We start from the raw sequence: 27,373 nt of genomic DNA on the forward strand, positions 1-27,373 counted from the left end.
GTAAGTTTCATAAACAGACTACCGTTTCATCTTTTCCTAAATCAGTCTTACCACTTCTATCAAGGACGACTGCTCACTGTTCGAACCGGAATGACAGGGATCGACTCCCACCACTCTTTCAACCTACAATTTCCCTGTTCGTTCAGCATGTGCTTTGCGATCCTTGAATCAGCTATGAACGAGTACAAAGTTAGCCCCATAACAATATACTTGAACTGGATTACCACCAACAGAACTGCTACTGCAATCATCGCCCACATCACATCATTGGCTTGCTGCAGATATGATATGACAATGGCAATGTTAAGTGTTGGGAGAGGGTCCTGAAGAATTGGATGTTTTGAAACAGTACCTTTGGAGCCTTTCCGATTATTATTGAGAATATTCTCAAAATCATGATATTAGTTTTCTTAACGAGCTCATGCAAGTTATTCAGACTGTGTTCTGCTGCAACGATGCTTTCCATCATTGTTTGATCAGAGGTGGTGTTCACAACAATCTCTCGGCATCTTTCTCCAATTCTATTCACTCTGGCCCAAAGTATCGCTGCAACTATTAATAGTTCAATCAGTGCAATTGCAAATCCAACCATTTCCCTGTTGAATGAAAAAGTGATTATTGCCCTAGCATTATAGCAATGGAGGAATACAGTGTGATTGTAATTTGAAATAAGTTCAATGTAGCTGTTCCCAAATAAAATAGTGTGATTTTGTTTTAAATTTTGACCCGAGTACTAAATAGTTTGAGCATAAAAGGTTATATAACCAAAGGTAACAAATGTATCATTTCAGGGTACAACTTACTTGTATATGACAATCAAAATCACGGTGCGTATGAATAGTGTGACCATCGGTCTTTCCAATGACAGAACCGCCTGTAACTGAGGAAGCACATTTTTGACTGAACTCATAAGCACCTGAAAAAAGAACAGGAAAAAAACATCCATTGCAATCCAGTTCAAGATAACACCAGCATTTGGAGCAAGTCATGCATGAGTTTTGCTACAAGAAATAAATTTGAAAGAAAAAATTTCAAGTAAATGAGAGCTCAAACATCTTACAACTAGAACAAGAAGACTATCCGCAATTCCTCCTCCTTTCAGCTGTTCGACAGTAGCTTTTGCTACGCTAACCTCCTTCGCTTCCTCCCTTACTTGATTGATGGTTGGCCCAAGAGACATTAGAGAATCTGTTTGATTGTTCATGTTTTCTTCAGGACTTCTTTCCATGGAAAAGGAATCGACATGGTAGATGTTTCAGCCCTTTAATATGGAATTTGCACTACATGGCCTTAGGCTAGTTTTCTGCTTTATAGTATTGGCTAATTCTGTCAAAACGTAGTCCCCCTTTGGTAGTTCCTCGTAGAGCAAAAAAATCAAAAAGTTTGAGGAGACGGTGATGATATTCTCAGCAATTCCCGAGCTGCATGAAGCCTGAAGATCCCCAAAATGCTTCTAGCATGGATCTCCCATGCCTGTATAGGGTTTTGAATATCAAATTTCAATATGAAGCGGTGGAGCAAGATGACTTCTTTTATTAGAGTAAGCCAGTGGTCACGTCTAGTGGAACTAGTCATCTCAGGGAACTCTATCACCAAGGGTTCTGATCTGCAAAGTTATAGAAAGATTACATCGATTGTCCTAGAGATATGTCATAGCATTCAAGCTGATGATGTTCATAATGAAGATTAGTAAATGAATTACAATTCAGACGTCTCGTATGCTATTGCTTTGTCAAACAAGGGAGCACCCCATGGCCCAGTTGAGGTTGGTTTAACTTGATCAGCATCTGCTCTTGAAAGATCGATTTTTACAGCAGTTTCATATGACATTACTCCGGATGCCTCAAAGTAGAGAGCCTGATTGGTAAGGGTAAGTCTTCCTAGCACACAATATCAAATTAATAGAAATGACAAATTTTATAATCACGATTAAGAGATAACACCTTAAATAGTGTCAATAGATCAGAAGATTAATGAGAAACCATAAAAAATTACCTGGCCAACTAGTTGTTCTGATGTGCCTCACCACTCTGTATGTCCATGAAGTGCCCTCAACATGAAGAATGAATTCATTCTTAGAAAACTCAACTCCTGTTGGTGTTTCCTGCTTCTCCAAGTACTCGATAGAACTAAAAATTAAAGAAAAACGTAAACATTATCATTAATACATCTCATCAGTTTGTTCACACAAGGAAAGGAGGTATATGTGTGTAAAATACCGAAAAAATAGGCGAATATTAATAAGGGATTTTTCCAGAATTTTTGGTAATTTTTCTGGAATTTTTCGGAGCTTGTATGGACGAGTTTTCGGGGATAAAACGAGGTTCCGGAAAAGCCTGTTTAGGTTACCCCGTTTTAACGAGGAAAAGTTGAATTTATTTATATTCTTTTCTTTTTCTTTTTATTTTGTTTTCGCCGAATTCTTCACTGTTCCCTTTCTCTCCCGCGCGACCTTCTTCCCCTTGCGCCCGACGCCTCCGAGCCCTAACCGCCGGAGCAACAACCGCCGGCCGCGACGGTTCCCCTTTCTTATCTCGTGCACAAGGCCGGGACCAAGAGAAGGTTTCTTCCCTCTCCTCAGCCGTGGCATAAGGTTTGTGGCAAATCCCTTCTCTTCTCTTTTTCTGCCCTAGTGCCCCGCCGACGCCGCTCCTCCTCAGCCTAGCACCAGCAGCCGGCCTTTCCTTCTCCTTTTCTTCGAGCGCCGGCCACCAGGTCCACCGGGCTCTAGCCTCAGCCGCGACACCCACCCGACGGCGTCACCACCTGCGGTGCCGTTGGCCGAGCCCTATCTCCGATCGCCGAGCAGAGCAGGTCTCTTGCTTCTACCTTAGCTCTGTGCCCTAGCGTCCGACATCTCCTGGAACAGCCGAGTCTTCCTCTCGCACGAAATCAGCACAGCAGTGCCCTTTCGCCACTGTCCTTGTGCCCTAGCATCGGTCGGCCAGCCGTCAAGTGCTAGCAGCAACTTTGACGGATCCTAGGTCATCACAGGCAGTAGGAGGGAAGAGGTAATATGTATGATTGTTGATTTGGGATCTTATGTTGGATTGTTGGCTGATGTACAGTGGTATTTGTCACTAATTTCTCATAGCGGATTTTCCCAGTCTCGACAGTAAGTTCTTCCGGATTTGAGCAACACTGAGGCATCGAAAAATTTGAGGTAAGGTTTAGGGTTTTTGAGCTTCGTGTATATTGATTAGGTATATGTTGGAGATTGGTAGTTTGGATTAGCTTTAGATTTTTTTTAATCTCATGTTATGATTAGGGTTTAGGAACTAACCCTGGTGGACCCACTGATTTTATTTAATTAGGGTTCATTAATTTTGTTGGATGAATTAGTTGGATCCAATTTAGAACTTCTTAAATTGGATTAGAATTTAATTTGGCTAATTGTGGTATGATAGAATTAGCTAAACTAGACCTTATGTTTAATATACAGGACCTTGACGTGAGACGAGTATCTCGGAGTCAAATTTGGACCATTTTATCGGAGGCGGGTACTTTTGACTTTTTGTCTTTGATATGCTTAGTAATGAAATTAACATATTGCATTAATTATGTCCTTTATTTGTTTCGGCTAGTCACTACCCAATATCTGATACATGATTGATTGATTGCTTGATTTGCATCCCGTGTATACTTTATTTGTTTATACATGCTTATAGGGGGTAGTGATATACCATGCTTCACCATGTTCAGGACCTAGGTTTTTATACCTTCTGTGTACCTTTGATTCGATATGATTCTTTGACCTAGGGTGCACATTTCTATATATATGGATTAGGTCAGGATGTTTATATGGTTATTGCCATGAATCATTTGCATGATTGCATGCTGTGCGATAGTCCGCTCCATTATTGTTGAGCACATCGCCAGTTACATGGATCTGCACACACCACCACTCATGGGTTAGTGGTCGATTCAGGCAGAGTGTTGCAGGGACTCTGTTAGGCACCGTTGGTCCGCTCATGGGTAGTGTGACACAACGTGTTATCCGGCAGGGATTCCTCCCCGTCATCGTGTACCGGGAGTTGAGAGCATTGTGCTCCCCCATCTATGATTTGGGGTAGGAGGATAGGTGTACTCCGACAGCATCCCGTCCACTCGGTCACTCATCAGGAGTAGTGACGACAGAGTGCACGGTTGTCACAGCCCTACCCACTCGGCCTCACTTTTGTATGAGATGATCGACTGGCGTCAGGGGTGACCAGGACGCATCATTGGCATCATATGCATGATGCATGTATTGCTTGTGTTTGTGGTTGCTGCATTTATATGTTGCATATTGTTTGGATACCTATGTTTGACATGCATACAAGATTCCTATACCACTCGGACTGTTTATCCTTATACTCAGATCCTGGTTAGTACAGTTTCTCTCCTGTTTACTTCAGATGCATATTTTTATCTTTCTTTTATCAGGAGACTGTACGCATGATTAGTGCTAGGTGTTATTTCTTTACTTTGCATATCAATTGTACCTGCTGAGTGTTGGACTCACCCCGCCTCCATTGTTGTTATTTTCAGCTTGATGCTGTCAGGAGGGAGTTCCAGTCGCTAGTCCCCACTGCACGTAGTGCTACTCCTCTGCTGGTTTTTTTTTTAGTTGTTGTTTCATTCTAGCTTTTCGCTATCAGACTTTGTGTTAGTTTTGTTTTGGACTTACATATGGATATTGTATGGAATCTTTCCGTTGGATGGACTTTTAGTATGATTTGGATTTACTCTACTACATGCCTGCCTGGACGGCAGAAGAGGTAAGAAAAATCGGATTTGGGCTTTACGAGTGTAGTTGAGTAGGGTTGATTTCGAGTCAGAGTATTACTATGTTGTTTATTTTTATTAACTGCGTGGTTGTGACAGCCAGAGGCTGAATACATATATAAACTGCGTGGAGATTGATTTTATTTACTGTTGTTATTCCAGCCGCCTGTGGCTGAGGTATTTGTGAGATGTAGAAAAGTTTCAGATTGTCCACCGTACAGGGGAGATGCTGCCGAAATTTTCTCGGACAGGGACTCCTCTGGGGCGTGACAATTTAGTGGTATCAGAGCACAGTTATACGATCTTTTGTTTTCGTATTTTGGATGTTTGGGATAACCTGATACCAATTTATTTACTTGGTATCAGAGCGCCAAGTTTGGCGATACTTGTTGGATTTTTGTATTATGGATTTTCGAGATTTATCTGATACCAATTTATTGGTATCAGAGCGGGTTATGATACCTGCTTTTGGTGTTCTGGAGATTTATTGGATACCTGTTGTTGGTATTCTGGATATTTGGTTAGCCAGGTTTGCAAGTCAAACTGGGCATTTTCGGATTTTCGATATGGTTATGTTTCGGACTTCCGTTTCGGATTTATATGGATTTCCGACGATTTTCTCGTTCGGAATTTTGAGGTCAGAAGTTGGGGACTGGACAGCGATGGAACATCTCCAGACGGCAAATAGGTATAATGTTTATTTTATAACTGTTAGAACATCTATTAGCACTTTATCTTTATTACCTGTCTGGTTGTTGTAGCCATATTACATGTGATGGGTTAGCCACTGATCTTGGTCGACCCTAATAGAGATCAAGGATTATAGTCTCTGGTGATTTTTCATATCATACCAGTAGTAGTTTTAGCTTCTATTACTACTAGTAGGAGATGGAGACACATACCAACCTCTGATGTTATTTGATGGGTAGTGGATGATACCTATATATTCCTGTTGACTTAACCAGTAGGGTTTTTATACTCATATCTTTTGGATATTAGGGTACCTGATACGATGAAAATTGTTTCATTGGGAGTTACCATGTTTGATCATTGTTGAGAATGATTTGAGGTTGAGGGATATTGGGAGATCAGATATTGTGATGTGTTGATTTCTAATGATATATGAGAATAAATGTTATGTGGTTGTCTGATGACCAATTACTAGATATTTGTTTTGATGATCTATTAGTGGATAACTATTTTGATGATTTATATTTGGGATGTCGTTGATGGTGACATAATGAGTGTCATGTATGATATTTACAGTTTTGATGATTATAGTTGGTGCTCAGATTATAAATTGGGTGCTAGAGAGTTTACGGTTGAGTGTGCCCATGAAATTTTAATGAATCTGGTTAGTTGTGGTTAGTTAACAGGATGATAAAAATTGATATATGCTTCCTCTGATATTGGACTGTGTGGATAAATAATGATTGATGTTTTGAATGCTAACTTGCTCTCATGGGGAGTAGAGATTTATTCATCTGATATAGTGTGGGCTGATGTTTTTGAGGATGAAGATGAGAGTGTCTTGATGTTCTTAAATTCTGACTTTTTCTTTTGGGTCGTACACATTTATACATATGATATTATGTGATTGGATATACCTTAGTTGCTTGTGGAGGATTAAGGTATTCTTGATTAGTTAGTAGATGAATGATTTAGTTTTGTTGGTTGATCAGTAGAGGATTGTCATACTCTATTTTTAGAGGTTCGAACCTTTAGCTTATTTGTGCTTAGTTATGTATCTAGAGCACCTTTGAGTACATGTTTTGTACTGACGTGGGAAGGACTGATTTAGTCAGAAATCATTTTCAGCTTGGATAGTTTATAAAGGATCGATGTATCCTATTCCATGAAGACTTTGATCGTGAACTGTATATATACCTGGTGGGATAACTTAGAGGGTGCATTGGAATATGAGACCCCGCTGATGTAAGAAAGTGTAGAGCTAATTGCTTAACACTTATGGGATACAATCGTTACTAGTGTAAACTGGGAGAGTACATTTGGATTTATGATGATAAAAATTTTTCCCATTGGATATAGTCTTGGTAGTGTATGACATTGACTGGCAATGTTATACCACGGTGTGTATATTTTTCTTGTCCGATACCAGTTCCTTTGAACCTAGAGCAGGGTTGTTACTGGATGATTAGACTGCTTTATTTTGGGTTGCTTTTGATTGATGTATGTTAGGATCCTTCGTATGGCTAGAGAGGGGGGTGTGAATAGCCGACCCCAATCTTTCTCGTTTCTTCCTACGATTAGGTTAGTGCAGCGGAAATACAACGTAGAAAGAAAATAGGAGAAGAAAGACAAACCATATAACGAGGTTCGGAGATGAACTCCTACTCCTCGGCGTGTCCGTAAGGTGGACGAAGCCTACCAATCCGTCGGTGGATGAGTCCCCGGAAACCCGGCTAATAGATACTCCTTGTGGGTGGAGAAACCTCACCACAATCTTTGCAACAGCAATAGGAGTACAAATAGGAACAAGAAAACAAGAACAGAAATGTAAACAACATTTGCTTGCCTTCTTGAAGTCAGCAGGAACCCTGGTGAAGCAGCAGCTTCTCGGATCCAAGCCTAGCTAGAAAACCAGCAACAGGAAGAAGCTCACGCGAAGCTTGAGCACCCAACGAGCTCAACAAAGCTCAGCAGGAAGAAGAAGCAGAAGCTTCAGGCAGGAGAGAACTTCCAGAAGGAAGAAGAAGTAGCTTCAGAGAGAGTCTCACCGAAGTCCTGTAGCCCTCTTTTATACCTGCGAAGAAGAAGAGCAGAGAACTAGCCGTTGCTTCAGCCTGATAGGTCCAGATCCTCTCTGATCGGTCTTGGGGACCGATCAGGACCTGTGCTGATCGGTCCCCAGACCGATCAGCACTCTTCACAGAGAACTCGCCCAAGTTCTCTGATCGTCTCCTGATCGGTCTGTGGACCGATCAGGGTGCATGTGGATCGGTCCACAGACCGATCCCCTCCTTTTCTCTTTGCCTTCTGTTCGCTTTCTGATCGGTCTGCCGACCGATCAGAAGAACCTCAGTAAGCCACTGATCGTTATCTGATCGGTCACCAGACCGATCAGATACCCAGCGTATCGCTGGATCGATCCACTGATCGATCTAGAGCTTGGGTTTTGCCCAAACCAAGTTCCAAGTCTTCCAAACCAATATCCGGTCAACCTTGACCTATTGGTATCTCATGCTTAGCATCTGGTCACTCTCTTGACCTGCTAAGACTCCCTACCAAGTGTCCGGTCAATCCTTTGACCCACTTGGACTTTTCTCTTCGTGTCAAGTATCCGGTCACTCCTCGACCTACTTGACCTTCTCAACACCGATGTCCGATCACCCTTGATCTATCTGGATTTTTCCTTGCTTCACTCACTGGGACTTTCACCTAGCTTCACTCACTAGGGTTTTACCGCTTCACTCACGGATTTTCCAATCCGGCTTCACTCACGGGGACTTTCCAACTGCTCGGCTTCACTCATCGGGACTTTCTAACCGCCTGGCTTCACTCACCAGGACTTCTCGGCTTCACTCACCAGGACTTCCACTTTCACCTAGCTTCACTCACTAGGATTTTCACCGCTTCACTCACTGGGACTTTCCACACCGCCTAACATCCAGTTAGGACTTTCCCACTTGCCAAGGTCCTGCTTGGACTTTTCCGTGCCAAGCTCCCTGCTTGACTTCGTCCCAAGTCTCCATACTTGGACTTTTTGCGTGCCAAGCTCCCTTCTTGGACTTTCCCAGTGCCAAGTCTCCATACTTGGACTTTTCAGGTCAACCAGGTCAATCCTTGACCTAGGGTTGGACCTACAATCTCCCAAACACCTATTCTTGTCAAACATCAAGAATACAACTCTCTCACGAGTGTCAAACATCAACATGTAACTCAACTAGGTCAACCTTGACCTAAGGTTGCACCGACAATCTTCCCAAGTCAAACATCAAAATACAACTCGAGTCAAGTCACCTCGAGTCGGGTCAACCAGGTCAACCTTGACCTAAGGTTGCACCAACAATCTCCCCCTTTTTGATGTTTGACAAAACTCATAATCAAGTTAGGTTAACCCGATAACCTAACTTAGGTTTTCCACTCATCTTCCAATGTCCAATGTTCTTTCCTTGAACATTCTCTGGACATTCTCCCCTTAGGTTAACCCGATAACCTAACTTAGGTTCTCCAATAATTCTCTCCCTTTTTGACACACATCAAAAAGAATTCCAATGTTCTTCCTCGAACATTCCTTGACATTCTTCCCCTAGCTTAGGTTAACCCGATAACCTAACTTGGGTTCTCCAATAACTCTCCAACGAACACTCTCCCCTTTTTGACACACATCAAAAAGAAAAAGGAGGGTATCAAGGTCAAAAGTTTCTTCCTAATGAAAATCCCATACCTTTCATTGAAACTCTTAATTTCCCCCTTGATACTAAACTCAACAATCAACTTAGTGATAATCCCATATCACTAATCCTCAAAAGTCTTAAGGAGTAAAAACTCCCCCTAAAAGTCAACTCCCCCTTGACAATTAGGTAAAACTCCCCCTAAAGGTCAACTCCCCCTTTGACCATTGCACCAACAATGTCTTTGAGAGTTCCAAACCTTTAGAAATCCAAAACACCACTTCCATAACTGAAATTTCGACAACATGAAAAATCGAAATTGACACGCCCGATCGGTCCCCACACCGATCGGCCCTTCACCGATCGCACTCGTGCATCGAACTCATCGGATCGGTGCGCACCGATCCACAATCTGGATCGGTCCGCAGACCGATCAGATCTTCCGGATCGGTCCCGGACCGATCCAACCACTGAAATCAGAGATTTCTGATTTTCTCTCCGGGAAGTTCAGAAACTCACAGAAAATTACAGAAAATTCCAAAAATTACGAAACTTTGAGGATACATTCCTCATATCATACACTATCAAGGAAAAATAGTTTTCTATGAATATAGTTTCCATTTTTCAATCTTGATACAAAGTTCAAAAACTTTGAAATAGTTCAAGTTTAACTCAACTTTGTATCACAATGTTCAATGATGAATGCTATCACTAGGAAAGCTTCATCAAGGTTTTTCAAATCAATTTTAAAATGCTTTTAAAACCATTTGAATTTAGGACCATAATCTTAGGGCTAGATGTACATGACTTGTACACAAGCTTTCCCTATGATCCTTAATTTCTTGAATTAGGGTCATCTAGGTACAAGGACAATGCACCTTGATCCTAATATCTCACACACATCTAAGGTGTATCAAACCACATTCAAGTCAATTTGATGTGAGATATGGGTTAAGGTCAACTTAGGCTAAGTTCTCATGCATTTTCTAAACACCAATTTGATCTCAATATCAAATTATATGTTTGTCCTTAAATCAATTTCATTGATTATAATGCAAGAGATGATGACATGGCATATAATGATATCATAAGTAAAAATATGTGCCAATGTCATGATGTCATGGCATAAAGTTTGAAAACTTAAATAAAGCATGACATATAAACTAGCCTAAGCATTATCATGACATTTCAAATGATAATAAAATGAATATGATGTCATGGCATGGCATATGGCAACCAATCATGGCAAGTTAGCACAAATAAAATACCTAAATTCCCTATCTAAATATCCTTAGCCTTAGCTAACTTAAAATCTAACCCTAGATTGCCCATATATCCCTAAGAGAAAACCAAAATCCCAATTATGGTATTTCTCTAGGTTTTCTTAAATTGTGCCAAATAAGATTAAAATCGATATTTTTCAAATATGGCACAATTTACTCTTCAAGGAGTAAATAATAATTCTTTTTCATTTTCAAAGGTTATCAAAACCTTGAAAATGCTCCTTGAGTGTCAATATCCTCAAAGTTGGGTTAACTACCCTTCTAATTGGAGTTGACACTCTCTAACCCATTTATGGGATAGAGAAGATACTTCTAGGAACCCAATATCTATGTGAGCTCATTGGGTTCACTAAATATTCACTAGGGATGACTTCCCTAGCAACCCTCCTAATGACCCTCCTAGGCTTTGAAGCCTTGGTCATTTGGGACTCATCAAGATCAACTCTAGGGGTGACTCCCCTTGTGACCTTGGTGGTGGTCTTCCTAGCCCTAGGTTTTGTTCCATAATCGAATGGAACACTATGATAAGTGGGCTTGACCACTTGGGACTTAGGTTTGTGACTCAAACCTTTCTTGTCCTTGGACTTGGGTTTTTGACTCTTAAACCCTAGAGATGACTTCTCCATGTTTTTAAGAGCCTTTTCTAAATTATCAAGTCTTGACCTCAAGACTTGATTTTCCCTCTCTAATACCTCAAGTGTTAATTTGTCATTTTTCTTTGAGGTATTCCTAGGCATATGTCTAGATGATTTGGGATTTCTACCTAGATTTTCCTTAGCCTTAGATGAGTTAATTCTAGGGTTGGCTTTCCTAGTGTTATCCTTATCTAGGCTCACATGTTTGGCACCTAAGCATGTGTATCGATTTCTATAATTAACATGCTTATCATTCTTGACAATAGCAATAAGGCTACTAGCATGCATCCTACTAGAATTGCAAGAATGTGCCTTAGAGATTACCTTAGGGTTTACCCTAGCTCCCCCTATACATGTGCTCGATCTCTTGTCCTTGTGAGATTGCCTCCCTCTCGGACATTGGCTCCGATAATGTCCCCTTCGCTTGCATTGGAAGCACACCACGTGCTCCTTGCCCTTGCGTGTTGGGACTCCGGCTTCCTTGACCTTTGGTGCCGGTGGAGTCTTTCTAACCCTCTTTGGACATTTACTCTTGTAATGTCCATACTCCCTACACTCAAAGCACATTATGTGTAATTTATTTGAAATTGAAATGCTTGAGTTACCTAGGGTTGAGGTGGGATGTATGCTTTCTTCTTCATCCCTTCCGAGATAGAAGCTTCTTCCTCTTGCTCCATTCTTGAAGAAGAACTCTCCTCCTCTTCTTCCTTATATGTTGAGTAGCCCTCAACTTCTAATTCCTCTTCTCCATGATGTGAGCTACTTGGCTCACTTGACTCCTCTTCATGGCTTGAAGTGGAGTTCCCCTCATGGAACTTAGCCAAGTTGTTCCACAACTCCTTGGCATTGTTGTATCCATCTATCCTACACAATATATCGTTAGGTAATGAGAATTCAAATATTTTCATTACCTCGTCGTTGATTGTGGATTGGTGGATTTGCTCCTTCGTCCACTTCTTCTTCTCAAGAGGTTTTCCTTCTTTATCCATCGGAAGAGTGAAACCTAATTGTACACAAGTCCAATTTTCAATGTTAGTCATAAGGAAATACTTCATCCTTACCTTCCAATATGCGAAGTCGTCGCGATCGTAGAAGGGTGGAATGATGATGTCTTCTCCGAGTTGATCCATCTCTAGCCCGTGCTCCCCCGGGTGTTGATCCGTCGAAGAGCGGCCTCGCTCTGATACCACTTGTTAGGATCCTTCGTACGGCTAGAGAGGGGGGTGTGAATAGCCGACCCCAATCTTTCTCGTTTCTTACTACGATTAGGTTAGTGCAACGGAAATACAACGTAGAAAGAAAACAGGAGAAGAAAGACAAACCATATAACGAGGTTCGGAGATGAACTCCTACTCCTCGGCGTGTCCGTAAGGTGGACGAAGCCTACCAATCCGTCGGTGGATGAGTCCCCGGAAACCCGGCTAATAGATACTCCTTGTGGGTGGAGAAACCTCACCACAATCTTTGCAACAACAATAGGAGTACAAATAGGAACAAGAAAACAAGAACAGAAATGTAAACAACACTTGCTTGCCTTCTTGAAGTCAGCAGGAACCCTGGTGAAGCAGCAGCTTCTCGGATCCAAGCCTAGCTAGAAAACCAGCAACAGGAAGAAGCTCACGTGAAGCTTGAGCACCCAACGAGCTCAACAAAGCTCAGCAGGAAGAAGAAGCAGAAGCTTCAGGCAGGAGAGAACTTCCAGAAGGAAGAAGAAGTAGCTTCAGAGAGAGTCTCACCGAAGTCCTGTAGCCCTCTTTTATACCTGCGAAGAAGAAGAGCAGAGAACTAGCCGTTGCTTCAGCCTGATCGGTCCAGATCCTCTTTGATCGGTCTTGGGGACCGATCAGGACCTGTGCTGATCGGTCCCCAGACCGATCAGCACTCTTCACAGAGAACTCGCCCAAGTTCTCTGATCGTCTCCTGATCGGTCTGTGGACCGATCAGGGTGCATGTGGATCGATCCACAGACCGATCCCCTCCTTTTCTCTTTGCCTTCTGTTCGCTTTCTGATCGGTATGCCGACCGATCAGAAGAACCTCAGTAAGCCACTGATCGTTATCTGATCGGTCACCAGACCGATCAGATACCCAGCGGATCGATCCACTGATGGATCCAGAGCTTGGGTTTTGCCCAAACCAAGTTCCAAGTCTTCCAAACCAATATCCGGTCAACCTTGACCTATTGGTATCTCATGCTTAGCATCTGGTCACTCTCTTGACCTGCTAAGACTCCCTACCAAGTGTCCGGTCAATCCCTTTGACCCACTTAGACTTTTCTTTTCGTGTCAAGTATCCGGTCACTCCCTTGACCTACTTGACCTTCTCAACACCAGATGTCCGATCACCCTTGATCCATCTGAATTTTCCCTTGCCCGGCTTCACTCACCAGGACTTTCACCTAGCTTCACTCACTAGGGTTTTTACCTGGCTTCACTCACCAGGATTTCCAATCTGCCCGGCTTCACTCACCAGGACTTTCCAACTGCCTGGCTTCACTCATCAGGACTTTCTAACTGCCTGGCTTCACTCACCAGGACTTTCCCACTGCCTGGCTTCACTCACCAGGACTTCCACTTTCACCTAGCTTCACTCACTAGGATTTTCACCTGGCTTCACTCACCAGGACTTTCCACACTGCCTAACATCCCAGTTAGGACTTTCCCACTTGCCAAGGTCCCTGCTTGGACTTTTCCCGTGCCAAGCTCCCTGCTTGGACTTTTCCAGTGCCAAGTCTCCATACTTGGACTTTTTGCGTGCCAAGCTCCCTTCTTGGACTTTCCCAGTGCCAAGTCTCCATACTTGGACTTTTCAGGTCAACCAGGTCAATCCTTGACCTAGGGTTGGACCTACAATCTCCCAAACACCTATTCTTGTCAAACATCAAGAATACAACTCTCTTACGAGTGTCAAACATCAACATGCAACTCAACTAGGTCAACCTTAACCTAAGGTTGCACCGACAATCTTCCCAAGTCAAACATCAAAATACAACTCGAGTCAAGTCACCTCGAGTCGGGTCAACCAGGTCAACCTTGACCTAAGGTTGCACCAACAATGTATTCATGCTTGATACATATGCATGAATTTTGTTTAGATATACCTGTAACCATGAGTGTTGGTAGCATAAGGTTGGTCTTTTTGGTTGAGCTGGTATGCTGATTTTGCATGACTATGTTGCATGTATATTATGATTTGTATGTGTTGTGGGAGTCCTATGGTAGACTGTCCATTTGCAAGTAGTATATGTATCCATGTTCTGATATGGTTTGAAGGTTCCTTGTGGATCATAGATATGTAGTTCGGTGTATGTATCTGGATGTGTTATTGAAGATATCTTGTCAATTAAATCCGAGATGTAGTATAAGTACATCGGTGGTGTTTTGATGGAGGCATTTTGTCGATTTAATCTAAGTTGTGATATGTACATATGTGTTTGGTGTGGTATCTGAGGTATCTTTTTGATTATGTTTGATTTGTGAGTGCACCTGGGTTTAGTATGCATTATTGGAAGTATATGTTGGATATACTCTTGGCATAGGTGAAGATATGTCATGTGAGTGTCGTTTGTGGTGTATTGTTGATTTTACCTACATTGATTTTGCACACGTGTTCGGTATGTATTGTTGGAGGTATCATACTAAATATACCTGAGTTGTGAGTATGTTTGGTGTATAATAATTGGAGGATTTAGTCGATCATACATATGTTGTGTGAGCACGTGTGCCAAGTATATATTGGTAGCAGCATGATGATTCTACTTATGCTGAATGCAGAATGTGGAGTGACTGCATTATGTCATTTGTTGAATTAACCCATCAACTAATTTTCCTATCAGTGGATGACCCACTAGGATGCTGATAGAGTTGATGATGGATTTGATTAGTTACTAGGTTGTTATATCCTAGGCTAACCACAACGAATTGTGGTAGAGAGATCTTGTACAGTCTCTAGCTGGATAGTTAGGTGCCTTGGGGTACTTAGGTATTGTTTTGTGGTGGAGCGTTGCTCCCACATATCACGGATTGCTGGTAGCGGAGCATTGCTCCTATATTTATTGCAGATACATATTTCAGATTATTTGTGGTGGAGTGTTGCTCCCACATATTGAGGATTTCTTGTGGTAGAGCGTTGCTCCCACATATGTGGTGTTTCCTGTGATGGAGTGTTGCTCTCACCCTGGAGGATTTTTTTTTTTTTTGTGATTTATGTTATTGATGATCAGATTTTTCGATTTATTATTGGAGATCTTATGAATAGGAATGTCTGTGATACGGACATTATGTGTATTGGTTTTTGTCATATAGGCTTACAGTGCCTTAGATGTTTTCAGGGACTCGATGATCCTGGTATGTCGAGGATGTTTGGATAGGTGTCCATTATCTTTGTGGACGATGTTATGATTTATTACGGATCCGAGGTGAGTCACGTACACTACCTTTGCATAGATCTAGAGATGATTCGACGAGAACATCTATATGTGATTATCAGTAGTGCTGGTTTGGATTGTCTTTTGTTATGATGTTTGGAACACACGGTCACCAGTAGGAGTGTACCGTGGTTCCACAGGAGATAGAGGTTGTTACCGTTGGGAGCAGCCGAAATCAGTGTAGGAGATCCGCAGTCTTTTGTGACTCGCAGGATATTACAGACCTTTCGTCGAGGGTTTCTTCCGCATAGCTATGCTACTTTCACGCGTGACAATGAAAGGCGTGAAGTTTACTTGGACTGAGGATTGCAAGACCAGCTTCTAGGAGCTGAAGCGGAGACTAGTGTCGGCTTTGATTTTTGGTTTTTACCTTCGGAAGAGGACGAATTTGTCCTCTACACCGACGCGTCTCTACAGGGTATGGGTGTTGTTCTGGTGCAGCACGGTAGAGTATTCTTATATGCTTCTCGATAGTTGAGGGAGCTTGAGAAGAAAATACTCAGTTCGTGATCTGGAGTTGGCCGCTGTTATTTTTGCCCTGAAGATTTGGCGGCAGTACCTGTATGATATTACATTGAGATTCTCACTGACAATCGGAGTCTCAAATATCTGTTCACTCAGAAGGAACTTAATCTTCGACCGAGGAGATAGATGGAGTTCCTGAAGTATTATGATTGTACCATTAGCTATCACCTGGGAAAAGCTAATGTGGTTACCGATGCACTTAGCTAGAGGTCCAGAGGGACTTTAGCTTGCCACCGAGTTGTGGTCACAGATTTGATTCAGGATTTCTCTGAGTTAGACATTGAGGAGCAGGGACAGACAGAGCAGAGTATTCTTGATACCATAGTTGCTCAATCGTCGATCAGGACGAGAATCCGAGAGACCCAGTTGTTGGGACCTCAGAGAGTTCAGCAGGATGCAGAGTTGGTCCGTACTATCAGACGAAGGATGTCAGAGGCGCAGGTCCGTCAGAAGAGTTACGATGATCGGAGACGCAGACCATTAGAGTTCTCTGTTGGCGACCATGTATTTCTGCGAGTTTCACCCACGAAAGGGGTGAAGAGATTTGGCCTCAGAGGTAAGCTAGCTCCGCGGTACATTGGTCCTTTCGAGATCTTGGAGAGGATCGGAGCGGTAGCTTACCGATTGGCACTACCACCGTCCCTGTCAGGCGTTCACGATGTATTTCACGTATCGATGCTGAGGAGATACGTGCCTGATCCGACACATGTGCTGGCAGATATTCCAGTTCCAGTTCAGCCTGACATTACATATGAGGAGGTTCCGGTACGGATTCTCGATCGGAAAGAGCGTCAGTTGCGGAACAAGACTATCCGGCTGGTTAAAGTCGGATGGCAGCAACATTTGGACGAGGAGGCTACTTGGGAGCTTGAGGATACGATCCGAGCTCGATATCCCCATCTTTTCACTTGAGGTATGTGATTTAGTATACCGTTCAGCATTTATACTTTCTATATCTGTCGTAGTACTTGCTGATGGTAGATAACGAAATTTGGGGGACCAAATTTTTATTAGTGGGGGAGAATGTAAAATATCAAAAAAATAGGCGAATATTAATAAGGGATTTTTCCAGAATTTTTGGTAATTTTTCTGGAATTTTTCGGAGCTTGTATGGACGAGTTTTCGGGGATAAAACGAGGTTCCGGAAAAGCCTGTTTAGGTTACCCCGTTTTAACGAGGAAAAGTTGAATTTATTTATATTCTTTTCTTTTTCTTTTTATTTTGTTTTCGCCGAATTCTTCACTGTTCCCTTTCTCTCCCGCGCGACCTTCTTCCCCTTGCGCCCGACGCCTCCGAGCCCTAACCGCCGGAGCAACAACCGCCGGCCGCGACAGTTCCCCTTTCTTCTCTCGTGCACAAGGCCGGGACCAAGAGAAGGTTTCTTCCCTCTCCTCAGTCGTGGCATAAGGTTTGTGGCAAATCCCTTCTCTTCTCTTTTTCTGCCCTAGTGCCCCGCCGACGTCGCTCCTCCTCAGCCTAGCACCAGCAGCCGGCCTTTCCTTCTCCTTTTCTTCGAGCGACGGCCACCAGGTCCACCGGGCTCTAGCCTCAGCCGCGACACCCACCCGACGGCGTCACCACCTGCGGTGCCGCTGGCCGAGCCCTATCTCCGATCGCCGAGCAGAGCAGGTCTCTTGCTTCTACCTTAGCTCTGTGCCCTAGCGTCCGACATCTCCTGGAACAGCCGAGTCTTCCTCTCGCACGAAATCAGCACAGCAGTGCACTTTCGCCACTGTCCTTGTTCCCTAGCATCGGTCGGCCAGCCGTCAAGTGCTAGCAGCAACTTTGACGGATCCTAGGTCATCACAGGCAGTAGGAGGGAAGAGGTAATATGTATGATTGTTGATTTGGGATCTTATGTTGGATTGTTGGCTGATGTACAGTGGTATTTGTCACTGATTTCTCACAGCGGATTTTCCCAGTCTCGACAGTAAGTTCTTCCGGATTTGAGCAACACTGAGGCATCGAAAAATTTGAGGTAAGGTTTAGGGTTTTTGAGCTTCGTGTATATTGATTAGGTATATGTTGGAGATTGGTAGTTTGGATTAGCTTTAGATTTTTTTTAATCTCATGTTATGATTAGGGTTTAGGAACTAACCCTGGTGGACCCACTGATTTTATTTAATTAGGGTTCATTAATTTTGTTGGATGAATTAGTTGGATCCAATTTAGAACTTCTTAAATTGGATTAGAATTTAATTTGGCTAATTGTGGTATGATAGAATTAGCTAAACTAGACCTTATGTTTAGTATACAGGACCTTGACGCGAGACGAGTATCTCGGAGTCAAATTTGGACCATTTTATCGGAGGCGGGTACTTTTGACTTTTTGTCTTTGATATGCTTAGTAATGAAATTAACATATTGCATTAATTATGTCCTTTATTTGTTTCGGTTAGTCACTACCCAATATCTGATACATGATTGATTGATTGCTTGATTTGCATCCCATGTATACTTTATTTGTTTATACATGCTTATAGGGGGTAGTGATATACCATGCTTCACCATGTTCAGGACCTAGGTTTTTATACCTTCTGTGTACCTTTGATTCGATATGATTCTTTGACCTAGGGTGCACATTTCTATATATATGGATTAGGTCAGGATGTTTATATGGTTATTGCCATGCATCATTTGCATGATTGCATGCTGTGCGATAGTCCGCTCCATTATTGTTGAGCACATCGCCAGTTACATGGATCTGCACACACCACCACTCATGGGTTAGTGGTCGATTCAGGCAGAGTGTGTTGCAGCAGGGACTCTGTTAGGCACCGTTGGTCCGCTCATGGGTAGTGTGACACAACGTGTTATCCGGCAGGGATTCCTCCCCGTCATCGTGTACCGGGAGTTGAGAGCATTGTGCTCCCCCATCTATGATTTGGGGTAGGAGGATAGGTGTACTCCGACAGCATCCCGTCCACTCGGTCACTCATCAGGAGTAGTAACGACAGAGTGCACGGTTGTCACAGCCCTACCCACTCGGCCTCACTTTTGTATGAGATGATCGACTGGCGTCAGGGGTGACCAGGACGCATCATTGGCATCATATGCATGATGCATGTATTGCTTGTGTTTGTGGTTGCTGCATTTATATGCTGCATATTGTTTGGATACCTATGTTTGACATGCATACAGGATTCTTATACCACTCGGACTGTTTGTCCTTATACTCAGATCCTGGTTAGTACAGTTTCTCTCCTGTTTACTTCAGATGCATATTTTTATCTTTCTTTTATCAGGAGACTGTACGCATGATTAGTGCTAGGTGTTATTTCTTTACTTTACATATCAATTGTACCTGCTGAGTGTTGGACTCACCCCGCCTCCATTGTTGTTATTTTCAGGTTGATGCTGTCAGGAGGGAGTTCCAGTCGCTAGTCCCCACTGCACGTAGTGCTACTCCTCTGCTGGTTTTTTTTTGAGTTGTTGTTTCATTCTAGCTTTTCGCTATCAGACTTTGTGTTAGTTTTGTTTTGGACTTACATATGGATATTGTATGGAATCTTTCCGTTGGATGGACTTTTAGTATGATTTGGATTTACTCTACTACATACCTGCCTGGACGGCAGAAGAGGTAAGAAAAATCGGATTTGGGCTTTACGAGTGTAGTTGAGTAGGGTTGATTTCGAGTCAGAGTATTACTATGTTGTTTATTTTTGACAGCCAGAGGCTGAATACATATATAAACTGCGTGGAGATTGATTTTATTTACTGTTGTTATTCCAGCCGCCTGTGGCTGAGGTATTTGTGAGATGTAGAAAAGTTTCAGATTGTCCACCGTACAGGGGAGATGCTGCAGAAGTTTTCTCGGACAGGGACTCTTCTGGAGCATGACAATGTGAGCAAACATGATAGAGCATTGGTGAGCAAACTTTCAGTCCTTGTCGTACCCATCAGCAAGTCATTCTAGCTTAAAAAACAATAGTATTTTATTGTTTCTTTTGACAGGAAGTAGCAGGAAATTATGAGGAGAGGAAAAGAATACTAGTCTTCACTAACTCAGAAGTATCATGTGCTGCTGAATAGCTTAGTTTATGAACTACAAGATATCAGATGCAAGCCATCATTCTCAATATTTTCTGTGTCAAAACTCCGGAGGAATCTAAAGAGTATCAGCATGCTAGTGACAGAAATTACTTTTTGATGCTTGCTTAACACCGAATCTCTGAACAAGTCTCAGCAGATTAGTAGCAACACAAGGAGGAACATGAAGAACCATCAAAGTCATGATTGATTTTACATATGAATACTCAAATGAAATCTGGTTTAATTCACTATACATGTCAGTCTTTTTCCAGAAATACAAATCAGCAAAGGAGGTGAATCTACTCTTAACAGAAACGAATCTCAAGTCACTCAATCAAAGTTGCTCCACAGTATTTACTGACAAAGAAGTAAGCAAATGCTGAGATAAGATGAATGGCATACTTGTTCATTTCCTTGAGGAATCTATCCTTAGCAGTAGGTGCAGTAAGAGTTTCAAAAGTGAATTGTGCATTAACAACATCAGCAGCCAGAGGTTTTAGGGAGGAAAACCACACAAATGCATCTTCTCCAATACTCAGCTCTTCATTAACCTGATGTAACAAAATAATTTTCAAGCAATTCCAGAATAAACATACAGTTTATTCAATAGAAGAGAAATATAACGGTAGAAGACTGCTTATGTCAGCTTTTATAGGTTGTTCCGGGTGCATGGAACCCCTCCGGACGCTGGACCGCGTGACTTGGCCAATCAACGCGCTCCACATCAATTTGTAGATAGTTTTTGGGTTCCGGATGCCTGGACCGATTCCAGGTGCCCGGACCAAATTTTTCCTACCCCTTATTTTATGTAAAATAAAGTTAGTCCAGACATAAACCAATATATATAGTATGAGATTTGATTGTCTCTAACTATCCGGTTCTGACTTTGAGTTTCGTCGAAACTCTAGGTCGAACCAACGCCTACTGTTCCCTCTACGTGGAACGCGTCCTCACCTACTCCTCTCAGGAGAAGTTACCTGTAGCCAGATCGGTCTTCCAAACTGACTGGACTTTTGCTCAGCCCCCGAGGCTTTTGGTCTTCATGCTGGACGTTTGCTCCACGACCCGTCCAGACTTCCACCCAGTCTGCGACCACCAGGATTTCAACCTAGAGTCCCCGACTCTAGGATTTTGCCCAAAGTGCTCTACTCGCCAAGACTTTCCACTTAAGGTTACCTCCCCCTAGGACCTAGGGTTACTGCTCCCTAGGGTTTTTCACCTACCTAACCGCAACTAAGATTTTTCATCACCTAAGGTTACCAGTCCCTAGGACCTAGGGTTACCATCCTCTAGGGTTTTCCACTTGCCTAAAATCCACTAGGACTTTTATCTAAAAACACTTAGGACTTTTCTTGCAAACTCAATCAACCTTGTTAGATCACAAGACAGCTTAACTTTGGATCCTTTGACATAATCAAAACTCAGGTTCGATTGTCTGGTGCTCCCCTGCACCAACAGATGAAAGCAGTTCATAAATGAGCATTGATGAAGTGGGAGGATCATCATAAGAAAGCTGCGATGAAGGGGGAGCATCAGAACATAAGATAAGTAAGGTATGTACCTTACTTCCTGAAAAGTCATTTCAATTTATTAAGGTACTCTCCAAAGATTTAGTAAAACTAAAAAGAAAAAATACCAAAATAAAACTAACCTTAGTTAATTCATGCCCCATAATAATGTATGATAATTTAAGAATAGAAAATGATAAATTGAAAGCATAAATAGAAAAACTAGAAAATGATTATGTATGTTTGAATTCAAATAGATGTCGAAAATCAAAATTTAAAAATTATGGTAGAATCAATTAGTACATTAAAAATCATCAGGGATAGATCAAGAAAATCCCTAGAAATTGTGTATCTCTAAAATTTTTAATAAATCCAGTAGATAGGAACCTGTATTGGGTTCCAAATTTTTTTTTAGAATAAATTTTAATTTTTTAATAGAAACTATTTCAATTAGAAAAATATTTTTTTCTATTCATATTTTGAATTAAAATTTTTTTCTATACTATCTGATGATTAATCTATAAACAAAATTTTTTTTCAAAATTTTTTTTTGGATTGTTGAGTAATTTTTTTATTAATGACAAGCATACTTTGAAATTAAAATTATTTTCTAGATTTAAAATTTAAAAAAATTTATTTTTATGTGATGAAACATGATATTCTCTATCCTTATAATTTTTTTAAATATTATCTAAATTATTACGAATTACTTTGTGAAAATTATATTTTTAAATTAAAAATTCAAAGTAAATAGAAATTTGAAAACTTTTATTTTTCTGCCATTAAACTGTGTTTTCCACATCTTAGAAAATTATTAAAATTTTCATAGTAGAAAAATATTTCTTAAAGAATTATTATCAAAAATTAGTTGCATTACAGAAATTAATCATTTCTCTTAAATTACATAATATCTTTCTGTAAAAAATTTTCCTCTGATACCACTAACTAGCACAGCGGCGCTAGCAAGAGTGGGATGAATTGCCTATATAACAAAAATTAACTTTTCTTGATCTTCCAATTTAGATTAGTATCAGAATTATAACAAAAGAAATTGAACAACTAAAAATAAAAGAGGTTTCTCCGCCTTTAACGAATGAGACTTTTTTAGTCCTTTCATTTGCCTTTTAACAACTACCTAGGTGTTTAAAAGTTAAGATGTCTTGTGGTCTAACAAGTGTGACTAAGTTTACAGGAAAGTCTTATGTGTTCTTAGGTAAAAGTCTTAGTGAATTTTAGGCAGGTGGAAAATCTTAGGGGGAGGTAATCCTAGGTCCTAAGGGGTGGTAACCCTAGGTTAAGGAAAGTCCTAGCTGCGATTAGGCAACAAAGTCATGGTCCGGGGGACTGGGCGAAGTCTTGGTACGTTGGGTGAAATCCTAGAGTCGAAGACTCTAGGTGAAAATCTCGGGGGTCACAGACACCGGATAGAAGACTGTGTAGGATCGAGATGCGCTAGAGGGGGGTGAATAGCGCTCGTGGCTTTTTCATGCTTTTCGGGGAGCATAGAGTAACGAAGTGAAAGATAGAAATAAAGCAGAAGCAAAACAACACAAGCGCTAACACTTTTCTTTTACTTGGTTCGGAGCCTGTTGTGACTCCTACTCTAAAGCCCACACATGAGAGTACTTTCGATGGGCAATCCACTAATCAATCCAAAAATTACAAGTATAATAATTAAAGTACAATTGAAAGTATACCGACAACTAAGAACAAGGAATTTCGGGCTTCTAGTTGTCGGAGTCACGTTACGACTTCGTCGGATCGTCTTTTGAGCAGCGCGCAGTAGAAAGATTGCAAAAATCAAGTGTTATTCAACACCTAGTCGAGATCGCCTTAAATAGCTTGCTGAAGGCGCCTTCAGCCTCGATGGAAGGCGCCTCCAGCAGGGATTCTTATCCCTTTCGCGTTAGAGACGATAGCTTCCATGGCCTACACTATTTATCCATCCGAAGGCGCCTTTAAGCTCTATGGAAGGCACCTTCCATCCATCATCCAAGGCGTCTTCAAGCTCCTAGAAGGTCCCTTCATGCCTTGCTGTGTGGAGACTTCGACTAAGCGCCTCCAACAGCCCTAAAGGCACCTCGGGCACTGTTCATCCGAGCTATTTAAGTCTTTTTCGCTCCCTACAAGATACTTTAGTCCAAAATACCACACATCCCTTGTAAAATAGATTTAGCACAATAAAATATGAAACAATAAATTATTTTGACAGTCTCCGGATTGTCCGGTTCAAACTTCGTGTTTCGCTGAAACTCTAAGTCGAACCGACGCCTACTGTTCCCTCTTCGAGTAACGCGTCCTCACCTACTTCTTTCAGGAGAAATTACCTTTTACCAGTCTGGTCCTTCAGACCGACTAGAATTTTGCTCAGCGCTCGAGACTTCAGGTCTTTATGCTGGACGTCTACTTCATGATCCGTCCAGTCTTTCACCTGGTCTGCGACCATCAGGATTTTCATCTAGAGTCTCTAACTCTAGGATTTCACCCAAAGCGCTCGACCCGCCAAGACTTTCCACATAGGGTTACCACCCCTTAGGACTTAGGATTACCTCTCCCTAGGGTTTTCCATAACTTAGGATTACCACCCTCTAGGACCTAGGGTTATCTCCCCCTAGGGTTTTCCACCTGCCTAGAATCCACTAGGATTCTTCTACAAGCTCAATCACACTTGTTAGTCAACAGAACATCTTAACTTTTGAATCCTTTGTCATTATCAAAACACAAGTTTGATCATCTGGTATTTCCTGCACCAACAATCTTTCCCTTTTTTATTATAGTAACCATGTTCAAAAGTTAAGTAGATATATAGTAGTTTATAGAAAAAACATTTAAATAAAACTAAGTATCACTCCTCTTAACTTTTGACCATTCTCTCCCCTTTTATCATATATCAAAAATAATTTAGGGAGGAAGGGTACGTTTAGTTTTTTTTAAATACTTTAAAATATACTTTTGCCCTAAAAAGAACAAATTCAAAGTAAGGGTTTAACAAATCTAAAAGATGTGGAAAATCTTTTGAAAAATACTTAAGTTTAGAAGGATAAAAACATAGTTTTTGAAACTTAGTTTTTCAAAAATTTATAGCTTTTACCTTAGCCTTTTTTTCTTTTAATCTAGACTTTAGCCTTTTTATTTTTATCAAAACTTTATCAAACACTTAACTTTATCAAAAGCTAGTTAAGTAAAAAAGAAAACTTAGTTAAGTATATAAAAACTTATTTTTCAGATAAAAATATTTGAACTTGCTTTTCAAAAAAAATATTTAAGGTCCTTTTCTAGATTTTCAATTAGAGAACCTTAATGGTTTTGTGAGATGGTTAATTTTAATTTTTAATTTAAATTTAAATCTAATGATTGATTTACATTTGAATTAGACTAAGGTTTAACAGTTAATCAATTAAATATTTATTTCAATAATCGGCTTCCCGGCTGTGGCGAGGGCACTAGGCCTTTTTGGTATTGGATCATCAACCACTTCTAGACAAAGCCTTTTAAAAAAATTGAATATTTAATTTTCTTTCTGAAAATTGTAGGTTTAACTAGTCAAGTGTGAATCAAGCATAGGTCCTTATCTATCCTAATCTAAGCATGGATAATACAAAATGGTAAAGCAAGCATCAAACAAATTTATTTAATAATAGATATGGTCTTTCTATTAGCTCCCTCTGGATCATAGCTTCGATAGGATCTATCAAGGTAATGGATTTTATTCTTGTGGACTCAATATTGACTAAGCCCAACAATTGATTAGTTAAATTAGATTTGGGGACCCATGCTTGGAGTAAGTTTCTATTTGAGTGTTTTACCAGAGACAAATAAGATCTGAATTTATGTTTAGCCTTATATTCAAGTCCAGATCGGTTGTATACGACCCTTTGTTTTCCAAGAATTATGTTAAGGTTCTTGGAACCCAAAGTGAACTATTCCAATGAGTTCTTGAGTTCTTTGACTTGAGTTTTTAATTTGTAATTCTCTTCCTGAACTTGCTCAGTCAAAGAACTCGAGTTAGTTGTTTCCTTAAGTGTTGTCACCTCCTTTTGGAGTGACTTGACCCAGATATTGGATTTGACCAGCTTTCTTAATAAATATGAAACTAAATTTTGTAAGTCATCTATCTGAGTACCAGAGATTAGGGAATTTACAATGTTATTAGGCCCTTCAGAAATGGATAAAGATCCATGACTTCTTTCGGACTCTATTTCTGATTCAGCTCTAGTTCCAGACTCGGACTTGGTTTCAGCAACGTAAGCTTGTACCGGTAGGGCAAGAAAGTTTGTTTGCTCGTCTTCGTCATCAGAATCTTCTGAGGATTCAGACCACATTACTTTCAAGGCCTTCCTTCCTCTTTGCGTCTAGTTTGGACACTTCGATTTGTAGTGTCCCTTCTTATTGCAGTCGTAACAGGAAACTCCAGATTTGGCTTTTGTGTTTGATTGAGTCACTTTCTTTTTCTTAAGTGCTTTCCAAACTAGTTTGACTAGTTCGGTGGTGATTTCATCATCATCTTCTTTTGAGTCTGATTCATTTTTGGACTCGGGTTCTGTCCAGCGCTTGACTTTTGGTTCCTTCCTTCTATTTATACCTGTAACAAAGGCAATATTTTCTCGACCAAAGGTATATTAGTCTATTCGTGTAATTCAAATTCTGAGAATAATTCATCTAATCTAATAATTGAAAGATCCTTGGATACTTTATAAGCATTTACCATGGATGCCCACAAAGTGTTCCTTGGAAATACATTGAGTGCATACCTGATGACATCGCAATTTTTCACCTTTTGTCCTATTGTGTGAAGACCGTTGAGGAGGTCTTGGATGCGAGCGTGAAGTTGGCTTGCCAATTCACCTTCCTATATTTTTATATTATATAATTTATTTAATATTAAATCATGCTTACTTACCTTGGTATCGGAAGTCCCTTCATGCAATTCAATTAGCTTCTCCCACAACTCCTTTGCGCTTGAAAATGGGTTGACTCAGTTCGGCTCTTCTTTTGTGAGGCCGCATTATAAGGCTCGAGCCGCCTTGGCATCAACCTCGATTTTCCTCATTAGACTTGTGTCCCAGTTTACACATGATACTAGTTTGCTAGCGCCGTCGAGTGGAAGCGCGAGGCTGATTTGGATGATTATCCACATTTCTACCTCGGTCTTCAGATAGTACTCCATTCGACCCTTCCAGTAGCCGACGTCTTTACCGGAGAAGAGGGGAGGGCGTGTAGTGTTATACCTTCTTGGCGAGCCATTTAGGAAAAGTCTCTTGAAAAGACAAAAACGATAAAACTTGTTCCAAGATTTAATCTTGGATTAGTAGTGCTGGAGAAGATAAAATAAGGATGTTTCATGAATTTTGAGAAAAAAATAATAAAATAATAATAAATAATAAAATAATAAAAAAAAATATTGTGACAAATTTTGTTAAATGCGATATTTTACCAATTCTAACTAATGGTGAAACTTTGAGAATGGATTTTTCAAAAAATTTGGAGGGAAAAAAATGAAAAAGCTACGAAAAAAAGCTCGAACGGTAGTTGTACGGATTCACAGCAGCCCCACTCTGATACCATTTGTAGGATCAAGATGCGCTAGAGGGGGTGAATAGCACTCGTGGCTTTTTCACATTTTTCAGAAAGCACAGAGTAACGAAGCCGAAGATAGAAATATAGCGGAAGCAAAACAACACAAGTGCTAACACTTTTCTTTTACTTAGTTCGGAGCATGTGGCGATCCTACTCCAAGCCCCGTACGTGAGAGTGTTTTGGATGGACAATCCACTAATCAATTCAGAAATTACAAATACAATAATTAAAGTACAATTGAAAATATACCGACAACTAAGAAGAAG

At 41.0% G+C, this 27,373-nt stretch overlaps 1 protein-coding gene across 1 annotated transcript; it reads right to left on the minus strand.

The window, feature by feature from the left end:
- Positions 1-1,374: 1,374 nt before the first annotated feature.
- LOC121978447 lies at positions 1,375-25,852 on the minus strand. The gene is made up of 5 exons (XM_042530790.1): positions 25,673-25,852; positions 20,425-20,573; positions 1,996-2,129; positions 1,703-1,880; positions 1,375-1,606 (listed from the first exon to the last, which is right to left on the minus strand). The coding sequence occupies exons 1-5, from the start codon at positions 25,850-25,852 to the stop codon at positions 1,375-1,377; spliced, it is 873 nt and encodes a 290-aa protein (XP_042386724.1).
- Positions 25,853-27,373: the final 1,521 nt, after the last annotated feature.

The sequence above is a fragment of the Zingiber officinale genome, chromosome 4B (assembly GCF_018446385.1).
Source record: "Zingiber officinale cultivar Zhangliang chromosome 4B, Zo_v1.1, whole genome shotgun sequence".
NCBI lineage: Eukaryota > Viridiplantae > Streptophyta > Magnoliopsida > Zingiberales > Zingiberaceae > Zingiber > Zingiber officinale.